We start from the raw sequence: 19,182 nt of genomic DNA, 5'->3' as shown, positions 1-19,182 counted from the left end.
TGTAGACCCTGCTGGTGTGCACTGAAAGTTCCCTAGGGCACATTAATGTACTACTGTTTGGAAAGGAACTACATTAGCATGCACTAGGGAACTTTTAGTGCACATCAGCAGGATCTACATGGGCCAGTTAGTGCACAACACATTGGTGTGCTCTAGAATTCACACCCCTGTAGAGCACATTGCTGCACTGTGTAAACAAGCCCTTATTTAACCTGAGCTTTACTGCTCCATCCTAATTCACAGGGACATTGTGAGGACAGAAACCATTAATGATTATGAAGTGCTCAGATATTAGTGCTGAGGGCCATACCAATACCTAGATAAGAACTGAGTTCAGATACTATTGAAAGTGAAACTGTCTTATTCTCATCACACGTGGATGTATACCTACATCTAGATAAACAAAGCAAACTATAACATTTGGAAGCTTTCATCAGAAGAACCCTGAGACTTGGTTGACAGGAATGTTGGAGACCAGCAATGAGGTGCTTTTTGTAGTGGTGTGTGGGAAAGTTTGTACAGCACATGCCTATGCAAGTATAACCTCAATTATCTGAAACTCCCCATTGTCCAAATCAGGGCCGTGTTTCTTGAAAATTCTATGATTATCCATGTCCCCCATGACATTCAGAGAACTATACTAAAACTGGCTACAGGTAGTGCTGTCAGCCTTTTATTTCTGTAAATGCCAAAGTAATAATTAATATTTATACAGTGCTTTACATTGTCAATATGCCACACATTCAATAACTAAATAATCTGAAGAACACTAGGCAAGTAATAGTAGTATCCCCATTTTACAAATGAGAGTAAAAGGAGTTCGCACCAAAACAGAAGCAGAAATATTTGAATACATTATAATCATGAGGGCCTATATCATAATTTCTTATCTCCATTTGAACCACCAAACGACTAATTTTCAAAACTTAGAACTATGGCATGCACATACTATATCTGAAAAGTCTTCCCTTTGAATTATAGTGAAACCCATCATAATATCTTAGCAAAACTTTCCATAGAAATCCAGGAAGCAAGTTTTTACTCACAAAGCAATAAAATAAAAAAGCTGAGTTTGTATAAAATATTCTTGTCCAGATTTAAAACAAGGGGGAGGAAGTGGAGGAAATCCAGAACAATCAGATCACTGTTATGTCTTCATGGAACTCTTTAATTCCCTTCAGACAAACTATAGAGAGCTCTTTTTATCTTGTCTCTATAATTTCTTGGAGCTATGGCAGTAGATTTCTCTGTATTTTAAAGGATTCCTGTGTATTCTGTAAAATTGATCCAACACTAGCTTGAACCATCTACCATGGGATTTTCAGTGCTTCCTAGGGGACTTGAACATCCCTTTGATTTAATGGGAATTGTGTGTTCAGATTCCTTAGGCAGCTTTGGAACTCAGCCATAATTTATAGGGCTCTGTGAACTAACACCCTTAACAAACATAGATCAGTTGTAAGTGGTAGTGTGGATAATTTAAAATATAACTGTCCAGCTGTAAACTGTGTATTTTACAAAGTACAAATAACATTAAATGTAAATCAATTCATTATACGTGCTTGGAGCAGTAGCCATGTATGGAATATACACAGCCTTGGATTGCCCTGAAGTGGATGTGAAATGCTGCACTGTATGGGCACATATATAATATATAGAGACTAAAATATGATGTGTTTTCGAGCTGTTGAAAACGACAGATACAAATTATCTCAGTGCATGTTGTATTGTAATCATCAGTAAGAGAGTAATGTGCTTTCCTGTTGCAGGGAAGAGCTTCACCCTAACCATCACAGTCTTTACAAATCCTCCACAAGTAGCCACGTATCACAGAGCCATCAAGATAACGGTGGATGGACCTCGAGAACCCAGAAGTAAGTGATCTGGCAACAATGTTAATGCAGGTGTGAGATTCCATATTAGAACAGGGGTTCATCACCTGTCAGATTAATTGGGAGCAATGGATGTACTTTGAACTAAGGCTATCCACTAATGATTTTAAATATGCCTCTCTAGAGCTTAGTTCTGCATGAGTGTATTCTGTTGTTCAAAAAAGTATTTGAAGTGCTCTGCACTTGAAGGCAACAAACTCAGGTATGATTTGTATACTACACAAGACTGAAGGGATATTGGGTAAAAAGAGGACAGGACGTACATTATGCAGCATTTCCTGGTCACTTTGACTTTCAGATGGTCATAGGATTTTTAACTTTAGAACCCAAGATGCCATTAGTCTAACTTTTCAAAGTTGGCAGACAAAAGCAAAAAAAAAAAAAAATTCAGAAAAATGACAACCGTTGTTCTTCTATATAGTTTATTGTGCCTCATGCTGGTTTATAACTTAGGAAAACTGTAATTGTTAAAAACAGCCCTTCAAACAGACAGATGGCATTTACTTCACTGGGGCGCACATTTTCACAGACAGTAGTTCTTGCCAAATTTTTTTAAAGCATTAAGTATGAATAGAAGATGAAAGATTTGATATCTGTAGGGACAAATCCACAAATTTCACACAAGTACAGTTTTTGGAAAAAACAGATGTACAGTCATCAGATGCTTGTGCAACATGTGCTCTGCTTATTACCATGGGCAATAATTAACCTCAGTCACTAACCTTCATGTAGAATTTTCATATTTTTTATCAAAATGCCCTGATGTAAATTGAGATTTGTGGTTTCCTTCTTTTATTCCCTCTGCACATTTGGCATAGGTTCTAACTGTTGCTTAAGAGAAGTCATCCCAGGAGAGGAGAACAGAAAGAAATGAACACCCACTAGAGGGTGATCCTTGTAAGCCAGGGTTATTTACTGAGTGTTGGAAGAACAGTGAGGTTCAAATGGATAAATATAGTAGGTTAGAAAACTCTCAGGCTTTCAGCTGCCTTTTATTCTTAATAGTTGCCTGCAATTATGGGCTAGATCCTCAGCAGGTATAAATCAGCATATGCAGCTATACTAATGTATTGAAGATCAGGTCCCTGGGTTTTTAGGATTTGAGGCCAGCCTTTGAAACACAGAGGACCTTTTCTTTCTTTCTTTTTCTTTCTTTGTGTGTGTGTATGTGTGGTGGTGATGTTTTGTTTTTTGAATGGGTGTATACATGGTTCCTGAGAAATATCTCTAGAAAACCACCAACTGTGCATGCAAAACAAGTATTTGTATATGCAAATACCAGATCTGCATGCACAGTCACCTGGCCGTGTTCAGATTTTACAGAGATCAAGTCGGCATTAGGTTTTTTGAATATGTGTCTGATAGAGTTCTAAGAAACAATATCATTCTGCTGATCTACCTGCTGGTTTAGATCAATTGCTCAGTTGGTATAATAGTTAATATTTAATAAGGTTTTACATTTAAGAGAGGAAGTAAAGAAATCATCCCTACTGAAGCTACATATGTATCTTCACAACTCAAACACATGTAAAAGCCTTTTTGTATGCAATTTCAATTTGTCATAGGGAAGTCAAACATATAAGATGAGTAGTACACACAAGGAAGTTTTATGCACATAGTACTAAAGGGTCAAATTTCATTTTGATAGAGACACATAACTCGCATTATTGCCAGATAATCTGTTGTATATAAAAGAACAGAACATTTGCTACTAAGTACTGTAGTTTGATATCTAATCAAGAGTTTCTTGAATTGCAGCAACTGTTACATATATTTGATATCTGCAATACTCTTTAGATAGTTGAGTAAAATGCAGCAAACTGTTTGACTATATGGGCCTAATCCAGCCCTAGTCAATGCAGTGAAGAGATGCTACCCAGAGCGCATGTTATAACAGGCTTATGGGTAAACCTCAGTTTCCCTAAACTGCGTCATGTCACCTGATTTTTATTAATTAGGCTGAAAATTCCTCCACTGTCTAATTCTATTCAGTGTCTCTCATAACATTCAGGCAATTGAGGCAGTACTGAACCATACCTTATTTTTCTATATTCTCTCACTCTTTATGTTTATGGCACTTTGGATTTGTTGAATCAATTAGATCAAATGCAGTCATCTGTACAAAAATAGCTTGTATTACTGCTATCTGCATACACATATTTTAAGGGGTTCCTTGTAGTACATGCCGTGTGTTGCAGGGATTGAAAATCACACTGTTCCAAGGTCAGGGCTTTGCTATGTTCAGACCTGGACCAGTATCAAAAGAAGCACTGCTGGACTGAGGGGATCATGAAAGATGTAAGCTCCAGTATCTTGAGGCTTGCCATGCTTAGAAATAAATAGTTCACAATCAGGTTTCAACTTAAAAAGGAAACATTAGTTCAAAACTTTATTGACATGAGTAAAATTATACACATGCATAAGTGTCTGCGGGATCAGGACATAGCTAACTGCCTCATGAGCATGCCCTTCCCTAGGGTCCCTCAGATATGCCCATTTTCCTTTACACTTTTTTTTTTTAAACGCTGTACACTTGCAGGTAACATGGGAGGCATATCAGTGCCCATTCTGGAGGCCTGTCGCTAGTGCTTAGCCTTACATATGCTCATACATAGCCTAAGGTTGCATTTTCATTGACGCGCAAATAGCCTTGCCCAATGTGCTGTACCTATTGCAAGGATTTGCTGAATCGGGGCCTAAATAAAAATGTTTTGGGAAGGGGTTATATTTTTATAGTAAATCTTTAAAGTTATGGTACTGTTTCTGGTCGTCTTAAGGGATGGGCTTTTTTGATTTGTTTTGTATTTTGTAAAAACCTATTTTTACGACATTTAAATTGAGGGTCAAATTTGACTTGACAGTATCTCTCATCGCTAACTCTAGTGGCTTGTGAGATATTGGCTGCAAACATCATGTTGAAATTTAAGTGGGGAATAAAACCCAAGATGGTAATCAAAATAATACGATTTTAAGGTGCAGTATCTCGCAGCCTGCCAGGGCTAGAAACACTTGGGCAGGCACACTACTAAGAGTGCTTTCAGGACCAGTAATCTCTCCCAAGCATTGGTCTTGTACCCAAGGATCAGACAGAAAAATGTAAATGTTCATATTTTACTTTTCACAATAGCAGGCTGGGGCGGAATTAAGGTAGTAATCCTAATACAAAATTTTAATTGTTCTAGTTACCAATGAGTATTAACCCAAAATATTTGAAAACACGAGGAACTTGTTATGGTCTTTTCTTTTCTTTTTCCCCCCTGCCTTCAGAATTACAAGAGCGCAAAATCAGCCTTATAATGGGGCTGTGGTTGCAACATTAACTTTGGAAAGGTTATCCCCTCTTCACAATAAATCAACGCACACCTGCACAGTTGATCCTTGAACCCCGATCCTTCAAAACTAGAACTAAAACCACAAGCCTCTACCACTTGAGCCAAAGGAATACCTCTATGAGCTACTTCTTGTATAAATACCTTGATGTTCTTTCTAAGATCTTGTCTATGCTTGCAGCAGCACACAGAGTATGTGTAGCTTCATGTCACAGTGAAAGGCAGGCTGTGTCCACACTTGTCACTGCAGTGTGTAGCTCCCTGTGGCAGTGAAAGTCTCTGACAGTGGGGAAGCAGCAGGGAAAGGCTCTGGCAGCAAGGAGGCAGTGTAAAAAATAGCAGTGGAGACTTTGGAGGTATTGCTTGGGCAGCTAGAGAGCCATGGAGTTCTATACACTCTGAGGGTTCATGTGTATAGGGCACCCTGCTTGCCTAAGCCATGCCTCACTGTCCATACTGCCTGTACACCCTGCCATAAGTGTAGACATACCTTAAGTGGAAATCAATCAATAGAGGGCAACATTTTCACACACTGAACACAGTCCTGCTCCAACAGAAATCAATAGCTAACATTTCCCACTACGTGAATAACGTAGCTGAAGTCGACGTACTTAGATCTACTCACCGCAGTGTCTTCACAGTGGTGAGTCAACAGCTGACGCTCCCCCGTCAACTCCGCCTGCACCTCTCGCTCCGGTGGAGTACCGGAGTCGACGGGAGAGCGCTCGGCAGTCAATTTATCGTGTCTAGACTAGACGAGATAAATTGGCCCCGCTGGATCGATCACTGCCCATCGATCCTGCGAGTAATGTAGACAAGCCCTAACATTAATGGGAACAAGAGTAGGCCCTTAACTCTCATAGAAATCAATAGGTGCAGGATTAGGTCTAAACCTATCAACAACAAAAATTGTTACTAACTTTGTTTTATACTTACAATATAATTACTTTATAGTCATCAAATATAACTAGTGCCTAAGTTTTCCACTGTATGGAAAGTTTAAAAAAACAGCAACAAGTCATTTGTGAGCTAAGAATAAATTTAAGACAAAGGTCAAAAATCAAACCAGGATAATTTTTAATGACATTTAACTTAAAAAAAAAAAAAAAAACGAACCAAACAGATCAACACCCTTTCTTCAAACTTTGCAGAAATGTGTTCTCTTGTCTTCAGAGATTATTTGGTCAAAACATGTTTGATGCAAAGTTATAGGGGTGTGGTATTAGGGTTTTATAATGGAAGCTGGCTGCCTCCTTAATTTATGTGTATAGTATGGGCAAAAGGTGAAACAAAAACATTTAATGTGATTTTAAGCTATTTTTGTCAAGTAGAAAAGTACAGCTATCCAGGGATGTAAAAGCATATATTCATTAGCGCCTGGATTTTTTTGATTAAGTATTTGTGATGTGTAAAGGTGTGAATAATATGTCACGTACTACTGTGAGTGCATGCCTGCATAGATACGTACAAAACCAAATTTCTCAGATGTGGATCCTGAAATGCTTGCACAATTATGTACTTTATGGGTACTTGATTACAATGATTGTGCGTGGAAAAGGCCGATTATTTGTTTACCAGTCAATTTGCATATGTAAATACAAGATTTCCATGTGTGGTAACTGCATGTACAAATTAGTTACAGAATTGTATCGAGTTTTAATTTCTTTTCTCTTTTTTTTTTTTTTGCTGCATTTCTGAATATGCGTATCTGTGCAGTGTTTCTTGTAAAATTATCGTAGTGCATAGAGCCAAAGCACAAAAGGACATGACTCTTCCTCCACTATTTTATTTATTTTTTAAAAGTTTTCATTTTCCGGTTTTTAATAAATGCTTATTTTTAACTTTTGTATAAGAGGGAAATATTCTACACTGGCAAGTAGATAGGATTACCTAAGAGCTCATTTTCAACTCCATCTTCTCTGATTCTATGACTCATAAAGCAAATTGTGTTTCTATGAACTAAGTCCATGGGAAAAATCATTAGCAGTATCCAGATCAAGAGAATTGCTCCTGGAAACTTGGTAGAAATATTATGATTCTTAAATTAAATATGGCCCTAAGGCTGTCTGACATATGGCTGCTCTTAAAAACTATTTTCCTTCTTTTGCCTTCTTTTAGTTCTTCCTTTTGGATTGTTTTAACTATACAGCTCTGAAGTGATTCTCTAGTAGAGCTGTGTGCTGAAGACACTGTGTAAATTCCAAAGGATTTGTAGATTTACGCCAGATTTTTTTTTTTTTAAGCTGAGTTGACCAGGCAAAAGCTGAATATTAAAGGTGTTTATCCAGCATGAATATATGGCTGTCCCAATTAATTTTGGCCATACATAATTAACTATATGAACTCCTCTCAAAGAGCAGTCTGGGGTGTAGGTTGCTGAGCAGAACTTGAGGAAGAATGTAACAAAGGGAATGTCTGTCCTAAAAACTTAAGTCAACCTATAGTAGGTTGTCTTACAGCTTACTGAGGTGGTGCATGTCCACACTGTTGTCCTTCAGTCGGTGATATATGTCCTCACCAGGAGCGTTTCCACTGACCTAAGAAGGGCAATGTGAGGAGCTGCCGGGCTCTCAGCTCCGTTTGCTGCTCCCCGACGGGCTCCCAGCTCCACACCAGCAGCCCCTCCCCATTCTCTGTTCCCTGCTCTCCGCTGCACCCCACTCCCCTCCCACTCTCAGCTCCATGCTCCCCACCTGGAGCGGGACAGCCATCTGGGCTCTTGACTGCCCGCTCGTCACTGGGAGTGGGGCAGCTGGCCGGGCTCCCGGCGGGTTCTCAGCAAGGAGCCAGGCAGCAGCTGGGCTGAGAGTAGGGAGGAGTTTCTTGTCAATTTTATGACTCCAGCATGGAGTCATGAAATTGGCAAGAATGACAGCCAAAGGCCGATGTAAGTAATGCAGTGTCTACGTGGACACTGCATCATCCTAACTATACCAACATCAGCCCTATGCCTCTCGTGGAGGCAGATTTATTATGTTGGTGTAGTACGGCACATGTATTAGGGAGCAAGGCTGTAGTGTCTACGCTGACATAGTTAGGTCGACATAAACCGCCTTATGTCGACCTAACTGTGTAGTGTAGACCAGGGCAAAGAGGCTGGCCAGACAAACATTATCCAATTCTATTGCCAGCTGGCAGCGTTAACAAGAAGACTGAGGCCAGTATTCATTCTCCACCTTTGATCATTTGTGATCCACTTTTGATCAATCGGTGTATTTAAGTGCAGGACAGCACTTGTCCAGAGGCTAGTAAGTGATTAAATCCCAGCTGTAAAGAGCAGGGATCAGATCATCCCTTTCCATGGAAAAACCTATCGAAGGTGGCTCTGAGGAAGGAACTCTCCAAGGATCCTCTTATGGACAGGGCCGGTGCAAGGAAGTTTCGCACCCTAGGCCCCCAGCCCTGCGGCAGCTCCCTACCTCAGCTCACCTCTGCTCCGCCTCCTCCCTGAGCATGCCGCCTCCGCTCTAATTCTCCTCCCCTCCCAGGCTTGCGGTGCCAAACAGCTGATTGGTGCCACAAGCCTGGGAGGCAGGAGAAGTGGAGCGGCCGCTGCAATGGGAGAGGGAGTCTGAGCCGCACGTGTCAGCGCACCGCTGGCAGCCCAGCCCAGGAACGCTGTAAAAAAAAATTGGGGGCACTGCTTTTTGGCGCCCCCAAATCTTGGCGCCGTAGGCAACCGTCTAGTTTGCCTTAATGGTAATGGAGACCTTTTCATTGGAGAATTGCCCCTCCTCTCCCAGGTATCTTTTCTGGGAATTCTCCCCAGGGCTGGAGAGGAGACATTGTGTGTCCGGCCAGTCCATTCCTTCCCTTGACCTATACAGTCTGTTCCTCACTCTCTAAACAGACCATGGATCCACAGAGCACCTTCCACAGGCCTTGGAGGAGGAGGAGTAGGGTGGGCAGTGCCACACAACTGGATGATCCCTCTCTTCATAGGCACCGACTCTGTGGGTGTTCCGGGGCTGGAGCACCCATGGAAAAAAAATAGTGCGTGCTCAGCACCCACCAGCAGCCCTGCAAATCTGCTCCTCCCCCCGAGCCCTCCTGCCCCCACTCTGCCCTGCCGATCAGCTCCTCTCACCCACCATGATCAGCTGTTCCGTGGGGGCGGAAAGAAGCGGGGCAGGGGTGGAGGCTTGGGGGATGAGGTGTAGTGGGACAGGGCCTGAGGCAGAGCAGAGGTCGAGCACCCCCCAGGAACTCAGAAAGTCATCACCTCTGCCTCTCTTTCCCAGGGCAGCTGGGAGATCTGTGCATAAATGGTCCCCTCTGCATTCACATCTGGGATGGATGATCTCACTGGGTTTTTATACAACTACCATTTTTAAACCTTGCTTTAGGGCTTGTATACAAGGAAAAGCTATTGCATTGCTTTGGGACCTACTGTATTGTACAACCTGACTTTACAATATATGTTAGATTTTGTCAAGTGAGGGTTAGATAAAAGCTTTAGGTCCCAAAAGTGAAAACATTTTACTAGTTATATTGCATTAATCTGCTAACTCCCTAGACCCCTATAGAGTTAATTTATGATAATACATTAGTTTGGGACTTCTGTGTCTGTCCTCAGTTTCTATTAAACACAGCTTTGACTGAAAGCCAAAACATTTTTCAAGTCTTTCTTTTTGTCTCAATGAATTAAAATAATGTTAAATGCCTTCAAATCCTTTCTTTCCTTCCTTGGAACTGAGACTAACTTTTAAGAAAAGATTTGTATCAAACTGTAATTTAGAAATCACATATGAATAAGTGGCTGTGTCACCATCATAAAAAGATCGTACCCCCCAGGTTTCACTGATTACTTATCAGACCCTTTCATTCACCTGGGGATTTATAATATTTCACAAATTATTTGGCAGAAAATTCAAATGAAAAAATTAAGTGATATTTTTGGCTTGCTAGATAATAAAAAGAGAGAGAGTGAGTCAGAATCTTATTACTTCTATAAAACCAGTTGTGTGCTAAGCACTTCACAGATCATTTGTCCTCTAAGGATCAGCACCCAAAATTGCTAGTTACTTTTAAAAAATCTTGGCCAAGGTACTTTTCCCCTAAGAGCTTCCAATGTAAATAGATCATGTATAGACAAAGAATGCAATGGGCTGCAATGAACACAAATGATTGAGCACTGATGTGTGCATATTCTGTATTCATGTATTTTCTTGTATTATTAATACTTAGTGAGGAGTAGGAGTTCTGGGTTTAAATTATGAGTACACAACAAAGACTTTTTTAAACAGCTTATGTAATTTTCATATAGAAGTGTACAGCAGCAGTGTGAAATTACAAAACATTCTAGCTCAAATCTAAACTATACAACTTAATATGTATGTTGTCTATATATATATAACACACATTTCATTACTTGTGTTCTTTTTACATTTTTTTCCGAATGTGAGTCATGTTGGAGAAACCATTCAGGAACAGTGACTGAGTTCAGCTTTAAGCAGAATAAAACACTGCACTATGTGAGCATATACAAAAGGAAACATGGCATGCTGAAGAAAAGACATCTTAACAGATGGAAAATGCAGGGCATTCCCAACAATCTATCAGTCGCTGGGATTGCTTTGAATTCTCCCAAAGCAGCAAGGAAATGTTGGCACAAAAGATAAAGTTCATGTCATGCAGATGCTAATTGTCCCTCCCAAGTATGTATACTGCCCATACCATCGTCTAATTTTTAAAATTATTTTGTTAACAAAATCATTTTGCTGTAGGGCATAATGAGAGCAAGAGAGGTAAAAGAAATAAATTGTGTTGTCAGTTTGTGACTAGTGATAGTATGGTCTGAAAAGAATCTGAATTATGAGGAAATAGGTCTGCCTATGACACACACATGTTTACATGATGGCACTGAATTATAGCAACGCGCTCTACAAGAGCTTGCATTTTAGGACCATCTGGAAGACGTCGTTGGTACGGAATGTTGCTGGCTACCTGCTTGGCAGTGGCAGCTTCAGAGGTTAATATTAAGTCAATTCTTCAAAGTCTGAACTGACTTCTCATTGAAGGTGCAATTTCAGGTGTTGAAACTGATCTATAAAAGCCTTTGTGGTTTGGATCCTGACCCCTTCTCCTCCCTCCTTATGTGATACTGCAACAGTTGAGGTGTGCTAGGCCTCTCTTCATGATCGTCTCAAGGTTTGACTGTCTTGTGGCCAGTGGCAGGGTGTTCTCAATGGAGAGCCCTTGACTTTGAAACTCACCACCAGGCTGGTAGGGCCTAAGTCTGTCGACTTTCAGGGCATGGAGCAAGGCCCATCTATTCTTAGACCGTAACAGAGTGATATGACTGGTAATTTAGATCTATTCAATGTGGGGTATTTTTCTGCTGTCATTTGTGATAGACACCTATTTTATAACTTTCATAATAATATAAGCAGCTTTATAAATGACACACTGACATGTGTGTTTGCATTTCACTGAGAAAATATTTTATTTTAGGAGTAGGCTAGGATAGTGACTCGTGATGTGAGACAAGACATGTTCCAGTGGCAAGAGCACGAGACTAAGGGCTTGTCTTCACTATGGGGGTAAGTCGACCTAAGTTACGTGAATAATATGAATAACATAGCTGGAGTCAACTTAGCTTAGGTTGACTTACCCCAGTGTCTTCACTGTGCTGTGTCAATGGGAGACACTCTCTGGTCGACTTCCCTTATTCTTCTCAAAGAGCTGGAGTACCAGTGTTGACTGGAGAGTGCTCTTCAATGGATTTAGCAGGTCTTCATTAGACCCACTAAATCGATCCCTGCATCAGTATCAGTATCCCCATAGGGAAGACCAGCTCTAAAAGACAGTAATTCCAGAGTTCTAGTCCTTCCTTAGCCAGTGCATCTATGTGTGGTCTTAGGCAAATCTCTTAACCCTTTTGTGTCTTACCATTGTGCAGGTAACAAAAATATAAATTAATACCAAGACTTTGTTTACAGTGATTTTTTTGCACCAGTGAAGGTAAATTGATGTAGCTTCACTATAGCAAATCCCTAGTGTAGATATGCTACACTGGTATAAGAACATAAGAAAGGCCTTACCGGGTCAGACCAAAGGCCCATCTAGCCCAGTATCCTGTCTACCGACAGTGGCCAATGCCAGGTGCCCCAGAGGGAGTGAACCTAACAGGCAATGATCAAGTGATCTCTCTCCTGCCATCCATCATAAGCCATGACTTGCAACAGTGCAACTCACTGTGGGATAAGTTGTACTAGTGTAAGTCAACATTTATGCTGGTGTAGATACACTTGTGCAAAAAACTTCAGTATAGACAGGATCTACCCACCTACATTCCTAGGTGTTTTAATTAGCTAATTGCAGCACCTACTTCACGAGAGGATCAGTCGACTGTTGTTTGTAAGGTACTTTGAAGATGAAACAAGAAACACACAGATTATCTTCACCGATCAAGTAACCACCCCAAACACACCAAGGCACTCTAATACTGAGGAACATGCTCCGAGGAGAAAGTCCAGGATACACACCTTAACACACTTAAAACCTCTGGTGGAATGCCCTTGTTAGATGAAGGCGAAGTAGATTGCAAATACCCCGGGAAAACTCGCTTTAATACAGGAGATAAAAACCTCTGACTGCACACTGATAGTTGTCCCCTATACCCCACACTGGAACTCGAACAACCCTCCAACCTCACCAAGCTTATCATTAGAAGCAAGCTCCCCACAGACCAGGACACCAATTCAAAGCAGCACCAGACTCTGGCATAACAACAGATGCAAAACCTGCAGACATATCTCCACTGCTATAATGATAGATACCCTCCACAACACACCTTTCAAGATCTGTGGGTCATACACATGCCTATCACAACATGTGATGTACCTCATCCAGTGCATTAAATGCCCCAACAACCAACTATGTAGATGAAACAAAACAATCACTACGCTCTCAAATGAACTCACACAGAAAAAGGATAAAAGACAGAAACACCATATTATCCGTGGGTGAACACTTGTTACAAAATGATCACTCCATATCTGACCACTTAGTCCTCATCCTCAGAGGAAACTTGCACAACATCTTCATGAGCCTGAGAGCTTAAATTCATAACTCTGATAGACACCAAAAATGATTTGTGGCTCATTACAACAGTCTACGGCTGTAGAAGTGCTAACTGCCCACTTCACCTTGAATGGTCTCTTGCAACATGTTTTTACTCCTTATCTGTTCCATCTTGTATTTAGCTGTGGCTCTCTGAGTCCCTTTTCCCAGACCTGAAGAAGAGCTCTGTGTAGCTCAAAAGCTTGTCTCTCTCACCAACAGAAGTTGGTCCAATAAAAGATATTACCTCAACCACTTTGTCTCTAGTTTTGCTGACAGTATAAGTTCCTTTCTTACATGAACAGTAAATGAGAGGATGTCAGATATATAGCAGAGTTGAGGGAGTATAGGGCAGGAGTTGCAGTAAGAATACACTTCGTTATAAAAGTTATTTCAGTTATTTTTTGTAATCATCAATTCATCCTACTTGATGCATCTTTCTTCAAACTGTTCAATTTTGAATCTAAAACAGTCACCAAATCATTCAATTTCTCTTAAATCTTTTCCTTCTTGTTGACCTTATTTCTGTAGTGGGTATTTGCTTTTACAACCATAGTTCTCATTTATTGACGGTGGTGCATATTTTTAAGTGTTTATTTGTACTTGTATTGGTATTCTGGGATCTTCAGATATGTTCAACATTGGTCTAACTTGGCTCCCAATGAAGTCATGGTAGAACTCTCAATAAGGTCAATGGGAGCAGAGTTAGGCCAGTGCAAATGCATTTGAAAATCCCTCCCTAAAAATGCAGTAAATACTCCACTTCCTCACCAGCTGATTCTGCAGCACTGCCAAACCACTGCAGCACACAGAGGAGAGGTGATCATCATTTATCCAAGGAGAATCTTGTAGTATTAAGGCTGGTGTACAAGTACGTCTTTCTGACTGTTCCATAGGAATTACGGCAGAAAGGGATCTAGGGGTTATAGTGGACCACAAGCTAAATATGAGTCAACAGTGTGATGCTGTTACAAAAAAAGCAAACATGATTCTGGGATGCATTAACAGGTGTGTTGTGAGCAAGACACGAGAAGTCATTCTTCCGCTCTACTCTGCTCTGGTTAGGCCTCAGCTGGAGTATTGTGTCCAGTTCTGGGCGCCGCATTTTAAAAAAGATGTAGAGAAATTGGAAAGGGTCCAAAGAAGAGCAACAAGAATGATTAAAGGTCTTGAGAACATGACCTATGAAGGAAGGCTGAAAGAACTGGGTTTGTTTAGTTTGGAAAAGAGAAGACTGAGAGGGGACATGATAGCAGTTTTCAGGTATCTAAAAGGGTGTCATAAGGAAGAGGGAGAGAACTTGTTCACCTTAGCCTCTAAGGATAGAACCAGAAACAATGGGTTTAAACTGCAGCAAGGGAGGTCTAGGTTGGACATTAGGAAAAAGTTCCTAACTGTCAGGGTGGTTAAACACTGGAACAAATTGCCTAGGGAGGTTGTGGAATCTCCGTCTCTGGAGATATTTAAGAGTAGGTTAGATAAATGTCTATCAGGGATGGTCTAGACAGTATTTGGTCCTGCCATGCGGGCAGGGGACTGGACTCGATGACCTCTCGAGGTCCCTTCCAGTCCTATAATCTATGAATCTAGGAATATGGGGAAATACCAAGTAGACATGTGTAAGCAAAGGTGTTTAATAGGCAATCTAATCAAGTTATTTTATTTAACATAATATATTTACTTTAGTAGGCAGAAGAAAGAGCGCAAAGTAGACAGCTGGATATATACGTGTTGATTGTTCCTTCTCACTTAGGAACCAATCCTATAGAGGAGTGCTGAATACTCTTAGCTTCCACTGAAATCAATGTGAGTGAGGTTGCTCAGCATCTCACAAGACTGGGCCCTTTAACTCTCTCAGATTTATCGGTCTTGTCTTTCCTTAGTCTTCATTTTGTCATTAAGGACCATATTCTGATCCTTGATTTAAAGCCTGAGGCAATGAGAGGTTCTAAGCTTCTGTAGGGGCCTTGCATGGGATCGGGGGAAATGGAATCAAGCCTAGGATGTGCTGTGCAATCAACTAACTGCAGTTTCCAGGCCGCAGCACATAAACTGTCTATGCACCTACCACATAGGGTGATTAGCCAATGGATCTATATAGTTTGTGGACCTACTGACGTTGCCTCTGTCCTGTTCTGCATCCTCCCACAAATGCCTTCTGCACTGCTGTTGAGAGAGCTGCCCTGGAGCGAAGTCCAGTGGTGTGTGCCAAGGGAGTTCCACCAAGTCCCGTTACACGACACTTCCACAGTCCACTTCCTCTCTCCACCTCCATGCAGTTGAACACCTGTGGTTCTTCTGTTTTCCAGGCCTTCTTAGTTATGGGGTTTAACAGAATGGTAGGCACTCAGGGTGAAGGCATAGCTTTGTGTCTGCACAACGTCATTGCTTCTCAGTGAGCAGCCATGTTTTTCACGTTGTGGTTAATTTCCAGAAGTAAAAATGCTTTTATGCTGCAGTCAGAGCTCAACTTGTCTTCTGTTATCGGACGCTGTAGTTGTTTCCTTCATGTAGACACAGACAGAAACACTGGAGGCTGTCATCGTTATATCCTTCTCTGATACGCTGGAATGAACAAGTTCCTGGAAAAAGATTTCTGCTCCAGAGGTGATTCAGATTCTTGCCTTTTGCCTATCAACCACAATGGACAAAATGAAGAAGCAGCTGAGCTTTAACAAATGTTAAAAGGTGTTCCATGGGGGCCAGGCTGTTCACATGTTGGTTGTGCAATGGCCTCTGCCAGTGGAATTCGACTCCTATGTCCTAAGAGAGGGAGAATGGTGTATAGAGGAGGCTGCGTATGTCTATTTGTGGAGTAACTGAGAAAGATTTGTCTGTCCTACAGCACACTCTGTCGATATCTGAAACAATATTAGCCTGCATATCACAGAAAGAGCAACTTGTTTGTTCTCCTTAGCCCTGAACAGGTGAGGAGCAGTATGTACAAACGGAGGAGGGGAGATATGTGAAGGAAGTTAAACCAGCCAGTGATGGAAAGTGCTCCCATTTCTTTGTACAGCATAAAACTTTTGATCCAAAGTATAATAGTTTGAGGCAAAGAACTAATCTGACCATCTTTCTAAGACTGACTGATCAGGAACTGTAAGGCTACGGTGTAACCTTAACACAAACTGGCAGAAAAGTTTAGGCTGTAACATTGACTTAATTACTAAGAATCTGCCTGCCTTTCCTGCCTACACACTGCATTATGGGCTGGTCTTGGTTACCTGCTCTACCTATCTTCACAATCTAGCCGCGAACAGTTTTGGTTGACCACATCACTTCCCTGTTGAAAGTTAATACTGTTTGACTCATTCTATGCTGCTAACACCAAGCCAAAGAAAACAAGCTTAAAGAATAACCTGCTTGTATGCAGTTTGGAAACTACTCAGAGGCCCTGCTTTCAAAATACTATACAGTAGCTTACTATATCTCTCTGCAGCTGCAAAGAAAATGAAGGAAATAAAAGTGGTGCAAAAATATAAAATAAAGACTAGGCAGAACCACAAGAAATTTATGAGCTCTCAATGAGCTGGAATCCTGCTTGGGCACTACATAGTATTACTACAGTGGAGGGACTGTTAAGTCAAAGAAGAAAATGTTCAAGCCATTTCACTGAAAAGTCAGGTATTCTGAACTATTGCACATCTACACAGCTGCGCCTACACTTGGGTTTAGGTGGGGATTGGAATTTTTCCTTACCTAACTTTAAGTTTAGGCCAGGTCATTCCAGTTGAGGCAAGGTAGGATCAGGAAGTATATACTGCCTAAAGTAATTAAATCTCCCAGGTTCCCAATCTGGTACCTTTTGCAAGCCCTAAAATGTACTGATTAAATCATTTAACCAAAAAGGAATAACAGTATGAAACTAATGTCTCTTTAGAGTTTTACTGTGGACAGAGCTATCATTTTATACTTTTGTTTTGTTTCCACACCTGTTCATTTATTCATGTTGCCAGCAATTACGTCTTAGGCCACATCTACATTCCAGGGACTATCGTTGCATAGCTAAGGTGCTGTAGCTCTGCTGGCATAACCCTGTAGTGTAGACACAGCCTACAGCAATGGAAGTGGTTTTTCTGTCGGTGTAGGAACACTGCCGCCCTGAGTGATGGTAGCTAGGTCGACAGAAGCATTCTTCCATCAACCTCACTGTGTCACCACTGGGGGTACGCTGGCATAGCTCTTGTGCTCAGGAGTGTGGATTCTTCACACCTCTGAGTGCAGTAGCCATGTTGACCTAACTTTTAAGTGTAGACCAGGCCTTAATCCCATGTCTGGAGTATATTTTTAGGGCAGTTTTTGTGAGGAAAAATGCAAACAATAAAGAAATAAAGGAGGCTTTTGGCAGTGTGTTGGTCGTGTTCTAATCTTGGCAGGGATTAGCTCTTTTAAAAGTACATATGTTGTGGTTAAAAAAAAGTAAGATGAGGGTATAATTTTGCAAACTAATGTAACTTCCATGAACTGATTCTTCTTTAAAACATTCCATATGCTCTGTTGCATTATTGTTACTTCAGTGAGCCGGCCTATTTCCACACATGAACCTTGTGATGCTCCCAACGGTGATGCACAAGCATGAGTACCAACCTCAGGGCAGACGGTTAAAAACCAGGGCACAAACCTCAAATTGTTGGTGAGTTCTGAATTTAGATTTCACCAACCAACTACATCAAGTGCAGAACTTCAAGCACTTTAACAGTCTTAACATGGAGTCCCAGACAGTCCTCTCCAGTACTCCGGTCTGTCTTGCCACCCAGGAGAGCATCTCTCTATGATAGATAGCCCCATGTAACATGAATCACACCAATATTCAGGGTACTCCTAATCCCAAAGGACCAGTCACTTGCGCTTTAGGTCTCACACCAGAGACAATGCTTGTAGCCAATCCTCCAGTAAACTATATGAAGATGTATTAAATAGCAAAAGGAAATTAGAGAGGTTTTTACAAGTTTAAAGTAAGCACACATAGCTACACAAATGAGTTACTGTCTTAGATTTCAAAAGGTAATATAGGTTTCTATAATCAGCAAACTCTATTAGTCCTTTAGGGCTAACCCAAGCTAAGCAGCTGGAGATCTCTTGCTTATGCCTAGAAATACCTTGCCTCTCCCACCCCTTAGAATCCAACTACCTTTGGTTTGGGGGGGGTTATGCCCCTCCTGTTATATGCAAACTCAGCTGATGGGAGAAGTCCACTTACATGACTCATGGGGAGAAGAGCAGAATAGTCTTTAGTCCTTTTGTTGATGGCATCTCAATCTACATGTAGGGAGGGTAAGATGCAGCTATAGCCTATCTGGTATCGATAGGTCTCCTTTTTGGAGAGTGGCGTAACAATTTCTATAGAAAAGCAACTCTCCACACCAGTTAGTGTCCCTCTTCTGAATGGCAATTCACACAATCACAGAGGCTCACCATACAACTGCTCAAATATTACATTACCAAATGGAGCACAGATATTACAAGTGAGATTAATGCATGCAGCAACTCACAAGCATTCAGTAGAGTCTAAATTCTAAACACTTTCTTATAATTCTGATACCTATTTTATCAATATTAACTCACAAGTGAGCCAGTCAGATTCCAGCTCTGTATCTGTCAGTATCCAGTTGAAACATGAGGACCTTAGCATGAACTGGCACCTGGCCTGCCAGCATCCATATCCATGTATGTCACCATTCAGTAGAAATGTTGGTGGAGGAATGGGAAACAAAACAAATTCCCTTGTTGTTAAGGTTTAGGTAGGATATATTCTAGCTATCAGTTAGTACTGTAGAGCAGGGGTTCTCAACCATTTTCTTGCTGAGGCCACCCTCAACATGCTATAAAAACACCAGGGCACAGCAGGGGCTCTGGGCTGGGGGCGGGGGACCCTTGGGCATAGGCGTAGTTTT

The 19,182-nt window shown here is 41.2% G+C and overlaps 1 protein-coding gene across 3 annotated transcripts in view; it reads left to right on the top strand.

Moving 5' to 3' along the window:
• RUNX1 (RUNX family transcription factor 1) overlaps positions 1-19,182 on the top strand; it is a 196,959-nt gene that overhangs the window by 132,738 nt on the left and 45,039 nt on the right. For all 3 annotated transcript variants that reach the window (XM_034752486.1, XM_034752468.1, XM_034752476.1), the window contains one exon: positions 1,770-1,874. In XM_034752486.1, coding sequence (XP_034608377.1) covers positions 1,770-1,874 — 105 coding nt within the window. The remainder of the gene's footprint in view (positions 1-1,769; positions 1,875-19,182) is intronic.

The sequence above is a fragment of the Trachemys scripta genome, chromosome 1 (genome assembly GCF_013100865.1).
Source record: "Trachemys scripta elegans isolate TJP31775 chromosome 1, CAS_Tse_1.0, whole genome shotgun sequence".
Lineage (NCBI taxonomy): Eukaryota > Metazoa > Chordata > Testudines > Emydidae > Trachemys > Trachemys scripta.
The sequence above is the reverse complement of the archived record's forward strand: the minus strand, read 5'-3'. Positions and strand labels throughout refer to the sequence as shown.